Source organism: Venturia canescens, chromosome 1 (genome assembly GCF_019457755.1).
Source record: "Venturia canescens isolate UGA chromosome 1, ASM1945775v1, whole genome shotgun sequence".
In the NCBI taxonomy this organism is placed as follows: domain Eukaryota; kingdom Metazoa; phylum Arthropoda; class Insecta; order Hymenoptera; family Ichneumonidae; genus Venturia; species Venturia canescens.
This window is the reverse complement of record NC_057421.1, coordinates 7,787,134-7,804,881: the sequence shown is the minus strand read 5'-3', so window position 1 is coordinate 7,804,881 and position 17,748 is coordinate 7,787,134. Positions and strand designations below refer to the sequence as shown.

Sequence of the window (17,748 nt, the reverse complement as noted above, 5' to 3'; positions counted from 1 at the left end):
GTGCATCATCTATTTTCATTTGCACTCTGTCATCCGCGAATAAAGCTTTTAATAAAAAAAGATTTTTTTTCCTTTCGAAGCCCGGAAACCACGAATTTTTAACTTTGAGCGAGCCTCGCTGTGCTCCTTGCCTTGCAATTTAGTGAGTTCGAATTCCCCAAGGCCTGGAACTTTTGTCTATTTTTCTATGAGACCGAGAAAAATGAGTGCTTCAAATTTCTGACGAAATAACGAGTCTCGGAGTGCCTGTTTTCAGGATTCGAGTATTTTAAGGCTTTCGTGTATCAAGCGATATCGAAGGAGACGAAATTCGATTGTTTTTCAAATACTTTTATTTTTTTCCAATCCCATTGTTCGAATTTTCCTCAAGCTACTCGACACTTTCGTTCAATTAATTCTTAATGAAATGTGCATACGGATAATGAGCGTCGTGACAGGGGTTCGAGCCCAGGCAACCTCGCGTTGGTGTAATTAATTAACCCACGTGCGAGTGTGTCAAATTTCTTTCCTCAACCAATTTGCCAACTCTGACGCTCCCGGTTCGAGATTCCCATCGTGGGAGATTCACGAAATTTGCATCGTTCGCTGTCCCCCTTGGCTATGAACAAAAAAAACGAGAAAAATTTTGGAGCAACACAGGCCCAAAATGAAGCTTCGTAAATCGTCTAAGAACAGAAGATAAAAAATGAATTTTCATCTCGACGAAGACTTCTATTTTACTCCATTGAAAAGTCATTGCAAAATAATATTTTTATAGCCAACCGGATTTGAACTTTACTGAAGCCGCGTAATCGATGCACTTGGATCGTGAAGAACGAGAAAGCTTGCAGCTCACAAAAAGTGAGTACAAAATCTGCTTTACCGACGGCAACGTTCGCTCAGGGACCTCCATGGATTCGAGTACTATCGGAACGAAGGGCAGAGGCAGGGCAGAAGCGGATAATTAGCAAATCGTTTGAGGAAGATTGGAAAAAACTTGCTGCCATGGCAACGGGGGATCATCTCTTCATTTCCATTGCCATGAGAAACTCCATTTGACAGTTGGCTTAACCTTTTTCGACGATGTCCAAAAATTAACGTAGAACAGATCCATCGAGAGTTGGAACGATGGCGCGCAATGCATTACGCAAAAAAGGAGAAATCATTTGCCTGCAGGACTCGCCCCTGGCGAGTTTCGACCACTGCAATCGTCGCACAGGATTCGAAGTTGACCGTAGAAAGCCATCGAGATTAAGGTAAGAACGAGACCGAAAAAAGTGGCGGATTCGATTCAATAGTTGCTCAACGCCACATCCAGGTCGAAAAAAAATCACGAGGACAAAATTCAACTTCGAAGAACGAAGCGAAAAAAGGTGGTTCGGGCCAAAGCACGTGCTTCCAAATTGCCGTGCATTCCGCAGAGGGTACTTCGCGTTCTGAAGATTCTACGACACGAAAAATTTCTCGACCTCGTGGACAAGTATTTCAAGCCGTTCGAGACCGCACAAAAGTCACAAACAGACGTTCGACTGCCGACAAATGAGAATTCTGCAGTAACCGATGGAGAAGCGAAGAATAAAAGAGAAACACAGAGTTCGAATCGTTTGATCGAGCGAACCCGTGCTGCCCGACGGATTCAAAGCTGCCCAACGAATTCTTGAATCTTTCGATAGTTTTTATCTTCATTTTATTATTAAAGCGTATCGTACATTGAATATTTACAAAATAAGTTTATCTTATTTTCATTTCATTTTGCAATACAATTATTTCGCAAAATTTTCATTTATCGAATTTCGTACGTGTTTGAGTTCATCCCGTAACGGTCAAAATCTAAGATAAACATTTGTACGTATCTTCGTCCGCGAATCGACCTGCGATCAGGAAAACCAGAAGCTCTCAATGAACCATTCGTTAAGATTTAGCGGTCGAGGAAAAAGTAAACAAACGATGACGGAAGCGAGGAGTTTTATCTTAACAAAACGAACGGAATCGTCGAGGAATAAAATTGATACTCTCCGTTTCTCAGCGAGAGCTCAAAGATGATGAAACGTTATCAAACAGACATTTAAATGGATAAAATCAACATTGATGGTATCGCGTATAGTCCGATCGATCGGATTCTCGTAGTCAGCAGATAGTCAATTACGCAACCCACGACGTGTGCATACTAATAAAAAACGTAACCAAAGTCGTCCTTAATTTGTTATGTTCGTCGTAAAGTAATGAATCTCGCGCGGGATTGAGAGAGTCGATGAGTATAAAAATTGGCATTCGAATTCGTTAGCGATTAAAGGCTTCACGATAATCGTCAGGGATTCACAGTCTCGTCTCCGTGTCGTCGAGAACAAGCGTCGGATTTGAAGCCGCCCATTTTTCTTTATCCGACAACGCTTTCTCGCTCGGTTTATTTTTCAGATTATTTATTCCGGCGTAATGTTCCTCGATCTCGCGGAGCGTCCTACCCTCGGTTTCTGGCAGCATGAAGTACAGAATAATACCGCTCAGGAGATTCATTGCCGCGTAGAAAATGAACGTTCCGGAAAACTCCATCCCTTTTACCATGTAGAGGAAGGTTTTGTTCGCTATCGATGTGAATATGTAACCGACCGATGCTGCGACTCCCGTTGCTCCGGCTCGCACCTATTGCAAAAAAAAAGAATATGAAATTTGCGTGATTTTCGACGACCTCGAAGTAGCAATTTTTCAAACATTTTGCCACGATTTATTGCTAAACTTTGAAGTAGCTCGGCCACTCGATCAAGTATGATGAAGCTCCACTTTTTTGTGATAAATGATAGTTTAACGTCCCCTGATAACGATAAGCGCAGTTCCGGAACCTCTTACGGGACAAAATTTTGAATTATTACATTTACAATTTTGAATTTTTAACACGGTACCCCATGGAAGAACTCACAATAATATTAATTGTGATAAAATTACACGGCGTTCGAGCTTCGGAAAAGTTTGTTTCGTGAAGTAAATTTATCACAGATTCCGTTTCTTAAAAAAAAAAAAAAAAAAAAAAACATTATCTTACGGGGCTTTTAAGAAAGAAAGCACGAAGAAAACTTTAGTTTTTGACGCGTCGAAAACGGATGTCCGTCATCACGTTGGACTGCTGGTAACAGCTGATTGAACTTCGGGCAAATTCGTGAATCGCGGAAATTTCAGCAAATTTATTTTTGAGACTAACTCACGTGCTTTCATTCGTCTAGTGGCTTCGCTTTTTTTTAAATGAATTGACCTCGATTCCTTTTTCTGGTTACATTGCACCGATATAAACTTGTTTTTGCAAATAAAATATCGTAAATATTGTCACCGGTATCGACTCAATCATTGTCGAGTCAAGTTGAAGTGTAAATTTGATCTTTTATGATATTTTTCAAGCATTTTATTACATTTTTATGACAAAAATATTCTCAATTCAAGTGTTTATTAATTTTATTAATAATTCAGATTTAAAATGAATCAACATAAAGTAGTTGCAAACTTGACTAGTCGTGGAACGGCCGAACCACTTTAAGGAGGGACACGCACCTCAGTTTCCTTTCAACTTTGAGTTTAACTCTCAGGACTTTAGATAAGAATATGTTCGCGATGTAGCAACGTACCATGGCAGGAAAAACTTCGCCGGTAAGAACCCATGCGAGCAGTCTTATTCCAACGTGCGAGAGGTAAGCAGAGCCAATAAGGAGGGTCGTGGGGAGCCAAGTCCATGCCTGGGAATCGATGAGGTCGTAGCTCAACAAATACGAGTAAATGGCACTGAACAAGAAGCAAAGACCGGTGCCAGTCATGGAAAAAAACGTCAATTTTCTTTTGCCGAAAGTGTGTATGGTCAGCACGCAGGTGAGAGTTCCAACAAATTCAGCGACACCGAGCCACACCGCGGCTGTGTATTTGTCGATCGGTGATTTCATGTTCTCGAATATCGAAACCGCGTAAGTTTGCAGAGTCGCTGAACCCCCGAAAGCGGAGGCAAAGAAAGCGATTGTTATGAGCAGGAACGGTTTCAAAACTGATTTTCTAAAATAGGCTTTCCAAAATTTCTCCTTTTTCGGGTCGTTCGCGTTTACTCGATCCGAAGGCTCCTGAATCGTCATCATTATTGTCTGGAGCTCCTCTTGAACGTAGGCCGGGCCTACCCATCCACGCAAAAAACGTAGAGCCCTCATGGCCTCCTTGACACGCCCTTTGCCTTTAAAACGATAGAAGAACGTTGAGAAATACTTAAAATACGACCCGGAATTTTTGTGGTACAAAGAAACTATTTTCCTGGAATTTTCGCCTATTTTTCGTGATCCAAAAATACTAAAAAATTTGTCTAGTCACCAGAGGACATAAGAAATTTAAAAATGCAGAATTTTAACGTTTCTATACAAAATCAAACAGCGACTCCATTCCAAAGTAGGGGAGACCAGGACTAGCTGTGCCAGTAAAAATGTAATATTCTATGTGCGTAAAAACTGCAATTCTTATTTCGATGACAAAGATGAGGATGAAATATTCCTTTTTCTCTCACCGATGGACAAAAATTATCTTTACATTGACTTGTGTCAATATTTTTTATTCGTGTTCGAATCATCAAATAAATAATATTGATAATTATCCATTTTTATTAATTTCACTAATACGTAGTTTTGATTATCAGGTAAAAATAGTACCAAGTCAACTTGCCTCGACCGTGGGGTTGACACAAGAGCTTTTAAATTTAGAAATTGAATTATTTATCTGAGATAGAGGAAGGTGCATCTATTCGGAGCAACCATTTGGTTATTGAAATCTTTTTTAGTTTCTTGTTTACAAGCAATGTTTGAAAAGCTGGCCGACCAGCCCCGGTCTCCCCTACGTGAATCCACAAAACCATTTTATAAATTGATACTAAATACTGAAATGAATTTTAACGCTTTACCTGCCAACCAGTAGGGACTTTCAGGAACCAGCATCAGTGCAGTTGCACACAACAAGGGAAACACGATATTTATTAGGGCTATGGTTCTCCAATCAGCAAGACTTCCGGCTAATAGCTGAGTGAATATTCCAAGAATAATCGACATGGTCGAGGTCGCCGATAAAAGCCCACGGAGATGAGGTTGCGTCACCTCGGCGACGTACGTCAACACAGGTCCTTCGATCAGACCTCCCGTGAAACCTGTCAGCGCCAATGGGATGAAAAGCATGGTGGACGTCGTTGCATAATGGAGAAGCAACCATGCACCGATGAATGGGATATTTGCGATTAACATCGATTTTTTTCTCCCTATAAGTTGAGACACTGGCCCGCTCACGACACAACCAAGGGGTACAGCGAACAGATTGATGCTACCTGTCGAATGTTATTGACAATAAAAAATATTAAATTCTCAACGAGAAATTACTCTAAGTTTTATTTTTCGGAATATTTTTTTTCTGCACACTATTTTTTTAATTCACACGTCGGACTATAATATTTGAAAAGAATTGAATAAAATAAGATCGCAAAAATTTGTGGTAGGTGCTGAAGGATTTATAAAAATGTGAATAAAATTTGAGGCATAGAATTTTAAATATTCTTAGAATTTTATCATCTTGAGAATCATTTTTTAAAGCAGAGATTTAGAGAACAATTTGGATTGTTTATTACTGAAAATTCTAAAATTTTGTTCGTAACCTAGCAAATTTTACTATCGATCGGTAGAGACTCTTTTGGCGAATGGAAAATAAATATTTTTTCCAAGTTAAAATTTTTTTTTTTAATATTTAAAAAATAAAAAAACGATGTTTAAAATGATTCGTTTATATATTCAATGAAAATAAGCACGACTTACTTATCCACGTTAGATCATCCATCGTCACCGGTACGTCAGGATTTTTTTTTTGCAATGCCGGAAGAAGAATCGTAGGGAAGCCCAAGGTCGAGCCGAAAGTGATGAGGAGAAGATTCTTCGCGGTCACCGCACATATTTGTGGAACGCTTTGTCTCAGTCGAGATATTGGCTTCAATTGGCAAGTGTAACCGTTCGATTTTTCAGGTGCCAGCTTGGTGCCGTTGCTGTAAAAAAAAGAGTGAGCGAACGATTGAATTCGAGGAGATCGGAAAACAGAAATTTTGTGATTGACCTTGAAAAATTATTATTTTTTGTAAAGTAATTCTTTTTTTTTTTGAAAAAACAATGGTGTGGTCTGTTCACGACAGATTTTCGAAGTACAAAACTAATTGCGAGCGTTACTCAATTCTCAGAGATAAAAAGTTTCCAGTTCCTAGAAGAATTGAGTTTGCGAATAAACTTTTAGTTCATTCACGGTTTTAAGAAGAGCACTTCAAAAAGGCTGTCCGTCGACAACGAACTCTCTTCGTGTTCGCCTCGGTGCAAAATCAATTGAACACTCCACAAGGTTTCACCTGTAATTGTTCCAAGAATTCCAAAAAAAAAAAAAATTGAAACGATTAATAAGATAATTTTGAAATTTGCAAAAGTAAAATTGATGCGACTGTCAAAATGAGAGGGTTTCTTCAAAAAATGCCGAATTGATCGGAATCTGTTCTTCGATATTTTTGTCAAACCCACAACTCAAATTTGATCCGACCGAGGATTGTCGAGTGAATGAATGATTACACTGATTGAGTGATTTTATCAAAACTCAATTTTTCTTCGAATTCATTTAGTCGTGTTTAATCACGTGTTTGTAAGGGTAACGAAAGCTCCATTGTACATATTGAATGAAAATATGAATTGAAATTATGTAAATATTTGAAAATATGTAAACTACGAGAACAGAAAATAAAAATGGTTTCAATGTTCAGTCTGCTTGATGGCTTGACAATGAATGGTGTAGGCTACGATGATGCACGACTTTGTTGCTGAGCAAGTGCTAAAGACGCAATATTTTGATGGAAAACCAACCGTAAAAAAGAATTTTTAATTTGAATTAAATTAAATTAATAAAATTAAAGTTAAAATTAAAATAAAAAACGTTTAAAATTGAAAAAACTAAAAAATTTAAAGTTAAAAAAATGAACTATTAAAAAATGTTACAAAAATATGAAAGTAGAAGCTGCGAATGAAAGCAGTGAATTTTTCAATCTTCGTTCAAACTCATCGAACCATTGCATCGATAAAGTGCAATGAAACTTTTCCAGATACACTATTCCACAAAGAGAGAAAGAGAGAAAGAAATCTGACAGAGATTGAGTGCAGTAGTAACGCGGCAAAATGCTTTGGGCATCTTACCTTCACCTACATTCATCTTTTGAAAGGATTGTAGAAGAGAGGAAAATGCAAGAGAAAGATAGAGAGGGAGAGAAAGGGAGGGCGAGTGCGAGGAAAAGCGAGACGAATGAACACCCGCAGGTCCATGTACTCGTATAATTTGCAGGTGTATGAGTTACGTAAAGCCGATGTACTCACCGAAGGACCACAGAATTCTGAGAACATGCCCTGAATACAGAATCCACTTGACAGCTGCAATCTCCTTCAATCACTCGTATTTATACTTCTAATCGCGTCTAAATCAACATTTTACACCGAACGATTTAGAGCACGAGTTATTATAGCAAAAAACATTATCGCATTGCGTTAAATTTGAGGGTGGAAAAAAAATTTTCAAAATATCTACAATTTTATTCCTTTGTCATTTTCCAATTAATTTTGATCCAACCATTGCATGCCATCTCTCCAGTTGAATATAATAAACGATTTATCGAGGTAGGAAGCGCAGAAAAAAACAGGATTAGCCATTCCCTGAACCGATTAGCCTCATTTCGCAGATATTCAAATGAAACGCATGAATAAGAACAATTACTTTTTAGCATTTCTTCATTACGTTGACGTTCCTGTAATTGAAATGCAACGGAAATTTTTTCCTGCTGCTTTAAATTGAAGTGCTGCTTTGTTGTTAACTTTTTTTGGATAACTTTTCAATAAAACTCTACCGTCAGAGTTGACACAAAAAAATACCGGTTTGTCGAAAAACGAGGAAATCGGCGTAGGAAAAATTTCGCTGATTGTTTCAGAGAAAAAATGATGAATCTGCCACTTTTGACGATGTGAAAAAAATTTACAAAAGTTTCGTCGCGGTAGCTCAAGAAAAAAGGTGAAAAATAATGAGATTTCGGAGATTCTTTGTGCTCGTGGTTCGATTTTCGTTGAATGCTTGATACGAACTTTGTTTGCGAATTTATAGTTTTTATTTTACCGAATAATTGTCGTCATCATTTGCTATGTTTCGGACCCTTTTCGCTGTGATCCAAAGTCCTTTTCTCGCTGAGATCTCGGGGTTACAACACAGAAATTTAAACACGATTCCAGTGGTTTACTTACTTTGCATTCATATTTTCAATTCAATTATTCAATTCAGAAATGCGACTAGAAAGTATGAAAATTATGATAGTGAACTGGCTGACTACCGAAAAAAGTACGATCGCGACTCAAGTCCGGAACGACGTGCGATTCATTTGAAAACTTACGAGGTTTCATATCGTTAAAAAATGATGACCGAGCATCTTTTGCCTTTTAGTTGAGAACGAATTCGATCGTCGGACATGATTTTCTAATAAGGAAGTCAGAAGGGAGCCTACTCGTTGCTTTCAACTTTGACGTTGATTTGCGACGAATTCAGTGCGGGACCAATTCGTCGAAGTTTGCGAGAGCAACGTCAAAAAATTCGTTTCGAAATCATAGCGTGAAATGTTTTTAAGAGGATGGATCAGTCGTTATATCGCGACCGTGAGTGAGAGAGACAGTTGCAATTTCGAAATCGAAATTCTTTGACACGGTTTGACGGATTAAAAAAAAGTTGTGTCAGCCGATTTTCGCCATCGTCCTGCGTAGGCTGACAAAACCTTTTTTTAATCGATGAAACCGTGTCAAAGAATTTCGATTTCGAAAATTCCAAGTGAGGTTAGCCGACTGATCCATGCTCTTGAAGACGTTTGAAAAAAGCAGGAAAAATGAATGAAAATTTGCAAATGAAGCAAGAAATTAAGGATTTTTCAACTGATGTGAGAAAAATGAGTAAATTTTTTTACCACAGCGAGAAATACTTAAATTTGTTTTCGATTACAGCAGCAAATAGTTTTTCAGGTCGCCAACTACAACGGGAAATACTCGCAGCTTTTTTCTAAAATTTATAACTACGCCAGAAAACACTAAAGTTTTTTTTCGACTACTGTGGAAAAAATGAATAAACATTTGCGAGTACAGCAAAAAAAACTCTTTTCAACGCTATCGAAAAATAGTCGTAGAATCTGACGAATTGTTTTCGTCGAGTGGTGCTCGACAATTATTCCCCGACGTTGAAGTCCGGGAAAAAATATGAAAAAAATAGTACATTATAACACTAGGACGAAAAAGTTTTTCGTACGCGTGTTATACGAAATTTTATATTACGAGGTATGGAAATGGGGGTTTTGTGTACGCGAAGCATACGCAAAAGCGTCCATTTACGTACCGCGTGATATAAACCTGTTTACTCGAATTGCTTAAGGAGTTTCGGTACAAAAGTCTAAATGTTAAGAAATTGATGAAATTTGGTGATAATGTTCTTCAACATCAAGTGCGAAAACACAAATTTTTTCAAAATTTTTTTCTACTTAGTTATCGAGTAATTACGCATTAAAGCAGATTTCTTATGCCCGGAATGTATACCTATATATATGGAAACGCTATGCTTATACACGTGAACTTTAGTGATCAATTACTCGATAACTGTGTAGAAGAAAAATTTTAAAAAATTTTTATAGTCAAATTTGGCACTAAAGAATATGTTCACCAAATTTTATAAAATTCTGAACTTTTTGAATTTTTAAATTTTTTTAGCATGGGTTAGCATGGCAACATTGTATCGCCTGTACCGAAACTCCTTAATAACGTGGCGGGGTGACATCTGTGACTCGGGTCGCGTGAACTGATTATTGGATTTTATATATTTTTGGGAAATCGCACTGTGCTTAAACTTTTCATCATTACGTGATTCAAGAGGTAAAGTTGAGGAAAATTTGGACGTCGAAGCATGATCTTATCCACGAGAGATAAAACTTCGTCGTTGATGAATAAGCCGTGATTCTTGAGAAATGCAAAAATATTTGTTGAGATAACGAGATAAATGAGGAGAAAAGCTTCTTAAAAGTGTGTGCAAGGAATATCTTTCCACGAAAATACGAATCAATTTGCTACGAGCTTGGATTACGTTCAAACCCCGCGTTAATCGGACGTATTTCACTCGTAAGAATAGTTTATCCGTTCAAACATCTGCCATGACAATCAGATAAGGCTAACGCACTGTCTTAGATATAAATCTTATTCATTAAGCCGTATGGAAGCACGCATGCAGACGCAACATTTCCATCGATCGGTTTGTGCTCAATGTTCGTATATTGACACTGAACGATTGTAATGTAAAATACCTGGAAAAAGTCGTACTGAAATCTACAAAGTTCGAAAAATCGTATTATCTTACACGAGTAATCTTTCCGACAATGTTGAAAAGCAATTCTACTGCGCCCTTGCATTACTTTTCGCAGACATAAGTTTTTCAAAAGTCATGGATTATGATTTAAATCGTTGATCCACTGTGGCAGCGAAACGCCATTCTCGAATGATCGATTTTAAGCGAGTTATCTGGATCGATCGAGTTCTCTTCCATTGGCTTTTTTCCTGTAGATTTTTTAGAGATGGGACTCCGCCTGTAATTCGTTTTTTTTTCAATTTTTTTTCAATTTTCACGAAATTTATTCCTGAATCAATTTATTGCGAAGCGAATGGCTATTTGAAGCAACGAATAATACGGTTTACAGTATCGGGATGTTTCACTAGAACTCGATCAAGGTTTTTTCTGCGTTTCTTCGTTTATTAAGGAGGAACTTGAGCTTGAGAAAAATGATTTTAGTTAATAATTTCCAAACCTTTTTTCCAAAATTAATTGGTCAGAAAAAAGTACTTTTCCACAGTTTGAACTCAAAAGTGTGCAAAATTGAAGGTCGTTTCGTTCTGCCATTTTTTTTATATTTCCCATAAATTCCACCCAAAAAGACGTTTTTTGGGGGTTAATTCCTTATAAACAAAGCAAACATGGTTCACATAACCTGGATAACTTAGAAATAAACAATGGAATTCGTATTTACATAGCCTCACTTTACGTGAAGCTGATGTTCCTCCTTAAGCTTCATAACTCCATTAAAATCGTGTTTCTATTTTGTTTTATGTTAGCTTATATTTTTTATGACTCCTTTGTGAAAAAGCGAATATAAAATTCCATTGAAAGGTCTTTTGAAATGCCTCTGATTTTATGATCGGAGAAGTAAAAATAATATTGCTTCGATGATGCAAGCTGGAACGCTTGCGAAACGTCGGCGCAGGGACGCTATAACATTACGCGTCATCCAACCGGAAGCCTGAATTGCTTATGAAAAAAGTCAATTCAATTTCGAGCGGATCAATAAAGCCGGATTTTGTCGATCGACAAAATCAACTTTTTTTCTGCATACGCTATCCATTTGTACGTACGAAGACTCCAGAAAAAATGACGGACACGAGAGCGTGAGAGAAACTTTAAGGACTGGTTTATTATTGACACATTTCTTAGGATCAGCTTCCAATTATGCCGGTGAATAGCAAATAATTAAGGGTGAATGATACAAAAGTCGAAATAATTAGAAATTGATCAAATTTGGTGATAATGTTTTTCAACATCAAGTGCGAAAACACAAATTTTTTCAAATTTTTCTTCTGTTTAGTTATCAAGTAATTACGCATTAAAGCAGATTTCTTATGCCCGGAATGTATACCTATATATATGGAAACGCTATGCTTATACACGTGAACTTTAGTGATCAATCACTCGATAACTGTACAGAAGAAAAATCTTAAAAAAATTGTATTGTCAAATTTGGCACTAAAGAATATGTTCACCAAATTTTATAAAATTCTGATCATTTTGAATTTTTTTATGTTTTTAGCATGGTTTAGCATGGCAACATTGTATCGCCTGTGCAATATATCCTTAAGGAGTTTCGGTACAGAAGTCAAAATATTAAGAAATTGATCAAATTTGGTGATAATGTTCTTCAACATCAAGTGCGAAAACACAAATTTTTTCAAAATTTTCTTCTACTTAGTTATCGAGTAATTACGCATTAAAGCAGATTTCTTATGCCCGGAATGTATACCTATATATATGGAAACGCTATGCTTATACACGTAAACTTTAGTGATCAATTACTCGATAACTGTGTAGAAGAAAAATCTTAAAAAATTTGTATTGTCAAATTTGGCACTAAAGAATATGTTCACCAAATTTTATAAAATTCTAAACTTTTTGAAATTTTTTATGTTTTTAGCATGGTTTAGCATGGCAACATTGTATCGCCTGTACCGAAACTCCTTAAATGTCCATAGTATATTCATGCAGCTCATTTTAGACCGATAACATCGAACTGGATTTGTCGATTAAGCAGAGAAGCTGTGATCCTCTCGAGTCGTCCAGTTTCTTCTCAAACTGCTCAGCATCCTGGGAGTTTTTCAACAATTTATTTATTTTAAAAATGTTATCTCTTATATTATTTAAAAAAATATATTAAAAAGATAAAATAAAATTACGATCCTGATGAATGATCAATAGAGAATTTTTCTATTTTTGCTGACATTTTCATCAGCTTTTAAGGCCTTAATTTTTCAACGAGGAAATTTCACGTCGAACTCTCATTGAGAGTTTCCAGTTTGAACAATTGTTGTATCGTTATTCGTGAGAAAATGATCTCGACTTTTAAGTTCGTTGTTCCCAAGATTAGAAGAATTTGCTCTATTTTTTGATCTTTAACTAACTGAAGTTTTTAGCTTAAAAATTACTCTTCCCAGGGAAATAATGTTTTTGTCTTGAGCGATTCAGCTTCGCGATCGAACTCGAAATGTCGAGCACGATTCGGAGTCAGGTGAGAGAAACAATAACATTGCTCTCATCGCAATACCACCAGCGTTTCTGGGCTTGCATAACTCCAAACGAATTACTCTTCCCGCGTGACTCGACGTTCACAACAATACGACGAGGCGAGGTGTGAATTGTGCTCAATTCAGAGCATGCGTAGGCCGCCAGAATGAAACGTTGAACCGCGAATGCAACATCCCGAGGCTCGAGCAAGTTCATGTAGGAAAAAAACACTGAACCTGCCGATGGAAACAATCGTTTCGAGCTCACAACTTTGCTGGCGCAATCTGAGCAATTTACAATCGTAATTATTTCACTTAACCTCCGGTAATAATGACTCACTTGATGATTAAAAATGTGTAATGAGATTTTCACATCATTCAAGGCTCTGCCAATCTCCAATGGTTTTTCGTGTTTCAAAATATTTTCAACAGTAAAAAATGTTCTCTTTCAAAGTCCTCGTCAAAATTCACATGATTCAATAATTGAGAAAAAAATATTTGGGATATTGCGAAAAATTGGAAAGAAAGTAAATTGTCATCGACCCTCGGTCGGATGGGCAAAAAAATATTGACGATTGGCATAACGATCAGTGCGGTGCTGAATAAAATTCAAATTATTCGAACGAGAAATAAATTTTTTAAATCTGAACATGAATTAGCAATGAAATATTGAGAAAAGTTATTGCACTCCTACATCAATAGCAAAACTGCAAATCATTTAGGTTCTCATCATAATTATTTTAACTGCCACGAAACAAGGCTCGAGTTGAAATAGCTTCAGGAGTATTTATGGGTGTATTACAGCTGGAATGTTATTGGATTCGGTACTCGAAACACGACTTTTATACACCGGCGACTTTCACCGTTCTTTACGTGATTCTACCACCGCCTGCGTAGCCTTTTGCCACACATTAGTGAATAGTAAACATTACAACGTTCGTTTCATTCGCCTCAGATTTTTTCGCGCGTTAATTTCATAGTAAAAAAAACTTTTTCAACTCCCACTTCAATCCCCGATCGTGCCAATTCTCATTTCTAAATTTTTTTTCTCACTCTGAAGAATAAAAGAGAATTTCTCACTATTGAACTTATAATCACTTTAAAGTCATAGTTATCAATTCGAAATTGTAAATAAATTTTTTCAACTTATCTTTTGCCGAATGAAATTACAAACCATTAATTCATCGGGGATCCATCACTGACTGAACCCCAAATTTCAATCGTCCCTGGCTAAAATACTATAGTTTTTTATGTAAAAAATCACACTAGACAGGACAAAGGGTAAACACAAAGGGAAAGGGATCAAGAAAAAAGTATTAAGGTAACTGCTGTACTGCATGCTAGTCAAATGAGTGCTAAATTTTCAAAACGCTTTTAGACCAAGTTCAACGTACCGATTAAACTTATTGTTAGTAGATATGTATTCAAGCATATTTTATTAACGTAAAAAAATATTTAAAATGATAGTTTTGCAAAACTGTCAACTGATAGATGCAAATTTTCATGATGACACATTTTCACAGGTATTTTTCAAAGAATCATCTCTATTTTTTAACCGATTTTATTGCACCAAGTCTCATTTTGTTCCTCAACTGATCCTCTACGAATTCACCACGTAGATTTTCCTTTAAACTCATTCCTGAGAGAAATTATGAATGAAAAAGTTTTTTCACTTAATGAACAATTAGCTGCACCAGTGAAACGATCGAGTTAAAAAAAACAACTACATGGTGGATTCATAGAGGACCAGTTGTCGAACAAAATGAGACTTGTTGGAATAAAATCGATCACAAAAAACGCAGATAATTCTTTGAAAAATACCAGTGAAAATGTGTCGGCGTGAAAATTTGTATTTATCAGTCAGTTGATCGTTTTGCAAAACTAGCGTTTTCAATATTTTTACATCTTAATAAGATATGCTGGAATATTTATTTAATTTTACTAACAATTCATTTAATCGGTACGTTAAACTTGGTCTAAAAGCGTTTTGAAAATTTAGCACTCATTTGACTAGCATGCAGTACAGGAGTTACCTTAATAAAAAGACGGATGGCTATGACAGGTATTGGCCAAGCCAAGAAGAAACGAAATGCCGAAATAAGAAAATGTGAGGTGATACGAGTGCTCATTACCAATTTCGTTCAATCTTTATTACTGGTAAGACAATCGTCTCGAATTTTTTCCCAAACCTTCATTATATACTTCGTTGTTATTGTGTACTTTTTCATAAACTTCGTAAGAAGCGTTCATTCGCTATATGGAAAGATAAACGATTTTTTACGCACAGTCCCTATAACCCTGTGTATTTTTCTTCATATATTTAAACACGTTTGTCTCAATAACCAGTAGGACGAACCCCTTAAAATTTGATATGTTTGTCAGTCGACTATCCACTTAAACTCTGTGTAAATATCAAGACTTTCTCAAGAAAATCGTGTCGTGCATGAACTACCTTAAGGAAAGAAAATGTTGAATTTCCCAAACTTTCATCGAAAAAAATTCATGTAGTTCGATGAGTAATTTTTCTTGCTGTTCTTACGATAGAATCCAATCGATAATCATCGAATGTCTATTGATGATGGCTCTCGATGATGCCATGATTTGCGCGGTATGAAGTTTCTCATTCTGTACCCTGAACGTCGAGTCGACGTTCGCTTTTTCAAATAGTTTCAATCTCTCGAATAAGGTAATGAAATTTTCGACATTGTTGCATAACATCTTCGAAGTAGATGTCGTTACAAATGATTGCGACTTTAATGTCAATGCTTCGTTTTGTTTCCTTCAGTTGGCAGTGTGAATAAGCGTGAACGTGATGAAGGCTAACGGTAGACTGCACCTAACTACGATTTGCGACAAAGTGTATTACTGGCAAAGATTAAGGTAATGCTTTGAGCCGAAATGACTTGTCGTCATAAAGACACCGTCAATCGAGTTGAAAGATATCTCGAAATAAATGTTTGTCCAAGAATTCAATGCCTGTCATTTCTTTTGCGGAAGTTCGATTGTAAAAATAAAAATTATGAACAATTATGAAAGAAGTAAAAATGGAGAAGTGATGAGGGATGCTGCGCGAATTTCTTACGAGATTAAACTCTGAAATTAACAAACTCGAGAAAAAACAACGAAAGAATATTACGTGCGTACGTTTCCGATTGGGTTTGCAGCACGTTTCTCGTATGTTCGAACTGTAAACTGACAATCACGAAAAAGGATTTTGAAGAGTCGAAAATCAAGAATTAGGCCAAGCTTTTATGAATATATCCCTCGTTGAATCTTTAGTTAGAATCAATCGCAGACACACCAAATATTGGAGAGCGAATATGACATAAGCGAAAAATAAAGAGAAAGTTTGCACGTGTGTTTCTCTACAAACTCCACGTTTTATGGTCCCAAGACTTGACATGATTTCCTACACGATCCGATCAACGTTTCAGTAGTGTTTAGCAGCAAGATTTTTTCCATTATATAGAAGAAAAAATTTTACTGTTTCCTACAACGAAAAGAATCTTTTGAAGAACAATAATAAAGTATGAAATCTTATTAATTGTTAATTCAAATAGCAGTGAAAAGGTCTTTTGAACTTTCATTCCAATGAGTGCAGTCAACAGTCATTGTTGTCATAATAAGAGGCTGCGTTACACGACCTCAAGGGTATTTCAATCACGGTCGAAGTGCTAGGACGCTACGATACGATATTTCAAAAGGAAGTGCTGAGCAGATGGAGCAAGCAGAAAAAAACTCGATTAATAAAATGAAAGATTGAACGAACGAATTACCTGGCCGGTTCGGTGATGGTTTCTGCGAGGGTCATTTCGTGGCCGAGTTATTTGTCGAGGTCCTGAAATCTTGTTTCACGAATGCACGATATGGCTCGGCTGTGGCATTGACCAGAATGTGCTCACCTCACTGTTTCACTATCGCAGTTTAACCTTCATTTCACGCGTGTCCTCGAAATCGATGAATATTTGTGTTTCTTCGCAAAAATTCCGGTTCTACCGGCTCATTTATTCAATTTATTGCGTTGCATTGCTCTCGTGCTTCGCGATGCTTCCGTTTCGATTCCTCGACTCTGACCGATTACGAAGAATAACGGACCAAGATATTCGAGATGAAACAAGATTTTACTGACACTGGGCAGTAGTTCTTGAAGATTGATTATGCAAACGTAGAAAAGTGACGAATCTACAGAATCGAAAAAACGTCTGATTTTTATGGAAACTAAAATATCGGCAGTGCTTCGCGCTGTGTCGTCGTCGCGTCGCCCGCAACCGACAACTGTCCGGGGACTTCAGGCTTTCCAACTGAAAGTCTTACCGGCACATTTGTACATTCCGCGCTTTCTCCCTCCAGGATCTCCCGGTCTCCCTCCCTCGATATCTTCGCTGCATAAACGTAAATAATCAATCTTCGTTTTCGTATCGTTCGATCAATAAAAATATTGTAAACACAGCAAACGTGTGCCGATTCACGACGGATCTCATTTTTTCATTCTCCAGCTCTTCGTAACGATTCCAGTTTTCCTTGGTGTCAGAAGAGACAAGGGCGATTGAGAATATTGAGTTTCTGCTCTTTGACACGCTATTTTGACGATAGCTCGTGTCGGGAGGGTCCAAATGACCAGCTATTACGAAAAAACGTGTCAACACTGACGTTCTTGTAATTAGATTGACGAGAAAACCGTGCGGAAAGCCTGTTCTGTTAGTCAAGAACAGCGACGAAATTAGCATAAAATTTACTGAAGGAAGGGATTTTAAACGGTTCGAATTGTTCGCATCAACTGATCGAAGGGGGTGATTGGAAAACGTCGCAATTCAAGGCGATGATTCACGAGGGAAGCTATGCACAATTTTTTGCATGATGTTGCCCG

The 17,748-nt window shown here is 37.1% G+C and overlaps 2 protein-coding genes across 2 annotated transcripts; one reads left to right on the top strand and one right to left on the bottom strand.

Moving 5' to 3' along the window:
* The first annotated feature begins 653 nt into the window (after nt 1-653).
* Nucleotides 654-1,658, top strand: LOC122414650 (uncharacterized). The gene is made up of 2 exons (XM_043426134.1): nt 654-1,235; nt 1,298-1,658. The coding sequence occupies exons 1-2, from the start codon at nt 1,108-1,110 to the stop codon at nt 1,638-1,640; spliced, it is 471 nt and encodes a 156-aa protein (XP_043282069.1). The 5' UTR covers nt 654-1,107; the 3' UTR covers nt 1,641-1,658.
* Nucleotides 1,659-1,927: 269 nt separating this feature from the next.
* On the bottom strand, nt 1,928-17,168 carry LOC122414646 (facilitated trehalose transporter Tret1-like). Its single transcript, XM_043426118.1, has 5 exons — nt 16,658-17,168; nt 5,787-6,010; nt 4,892-5,305; nt 3,591-4,177; nt 1,928-2,619 (listed from the first exon to the last, which is right to left on the bottom strand). Exons 1-5 carry the CDS (start codon nt 16,690-16,692, stop codon nt 2,296-2,298), a joined length of 1,584 nt encoding a protein of 527 aa, XP_043282053.1. The 5' UTR covers nt 16,693-17,168; the 3' UTR covers nt 1,928-2,295.
* Nucleotides 17,169-17,748: the final 580 nt, after the last annotated feature.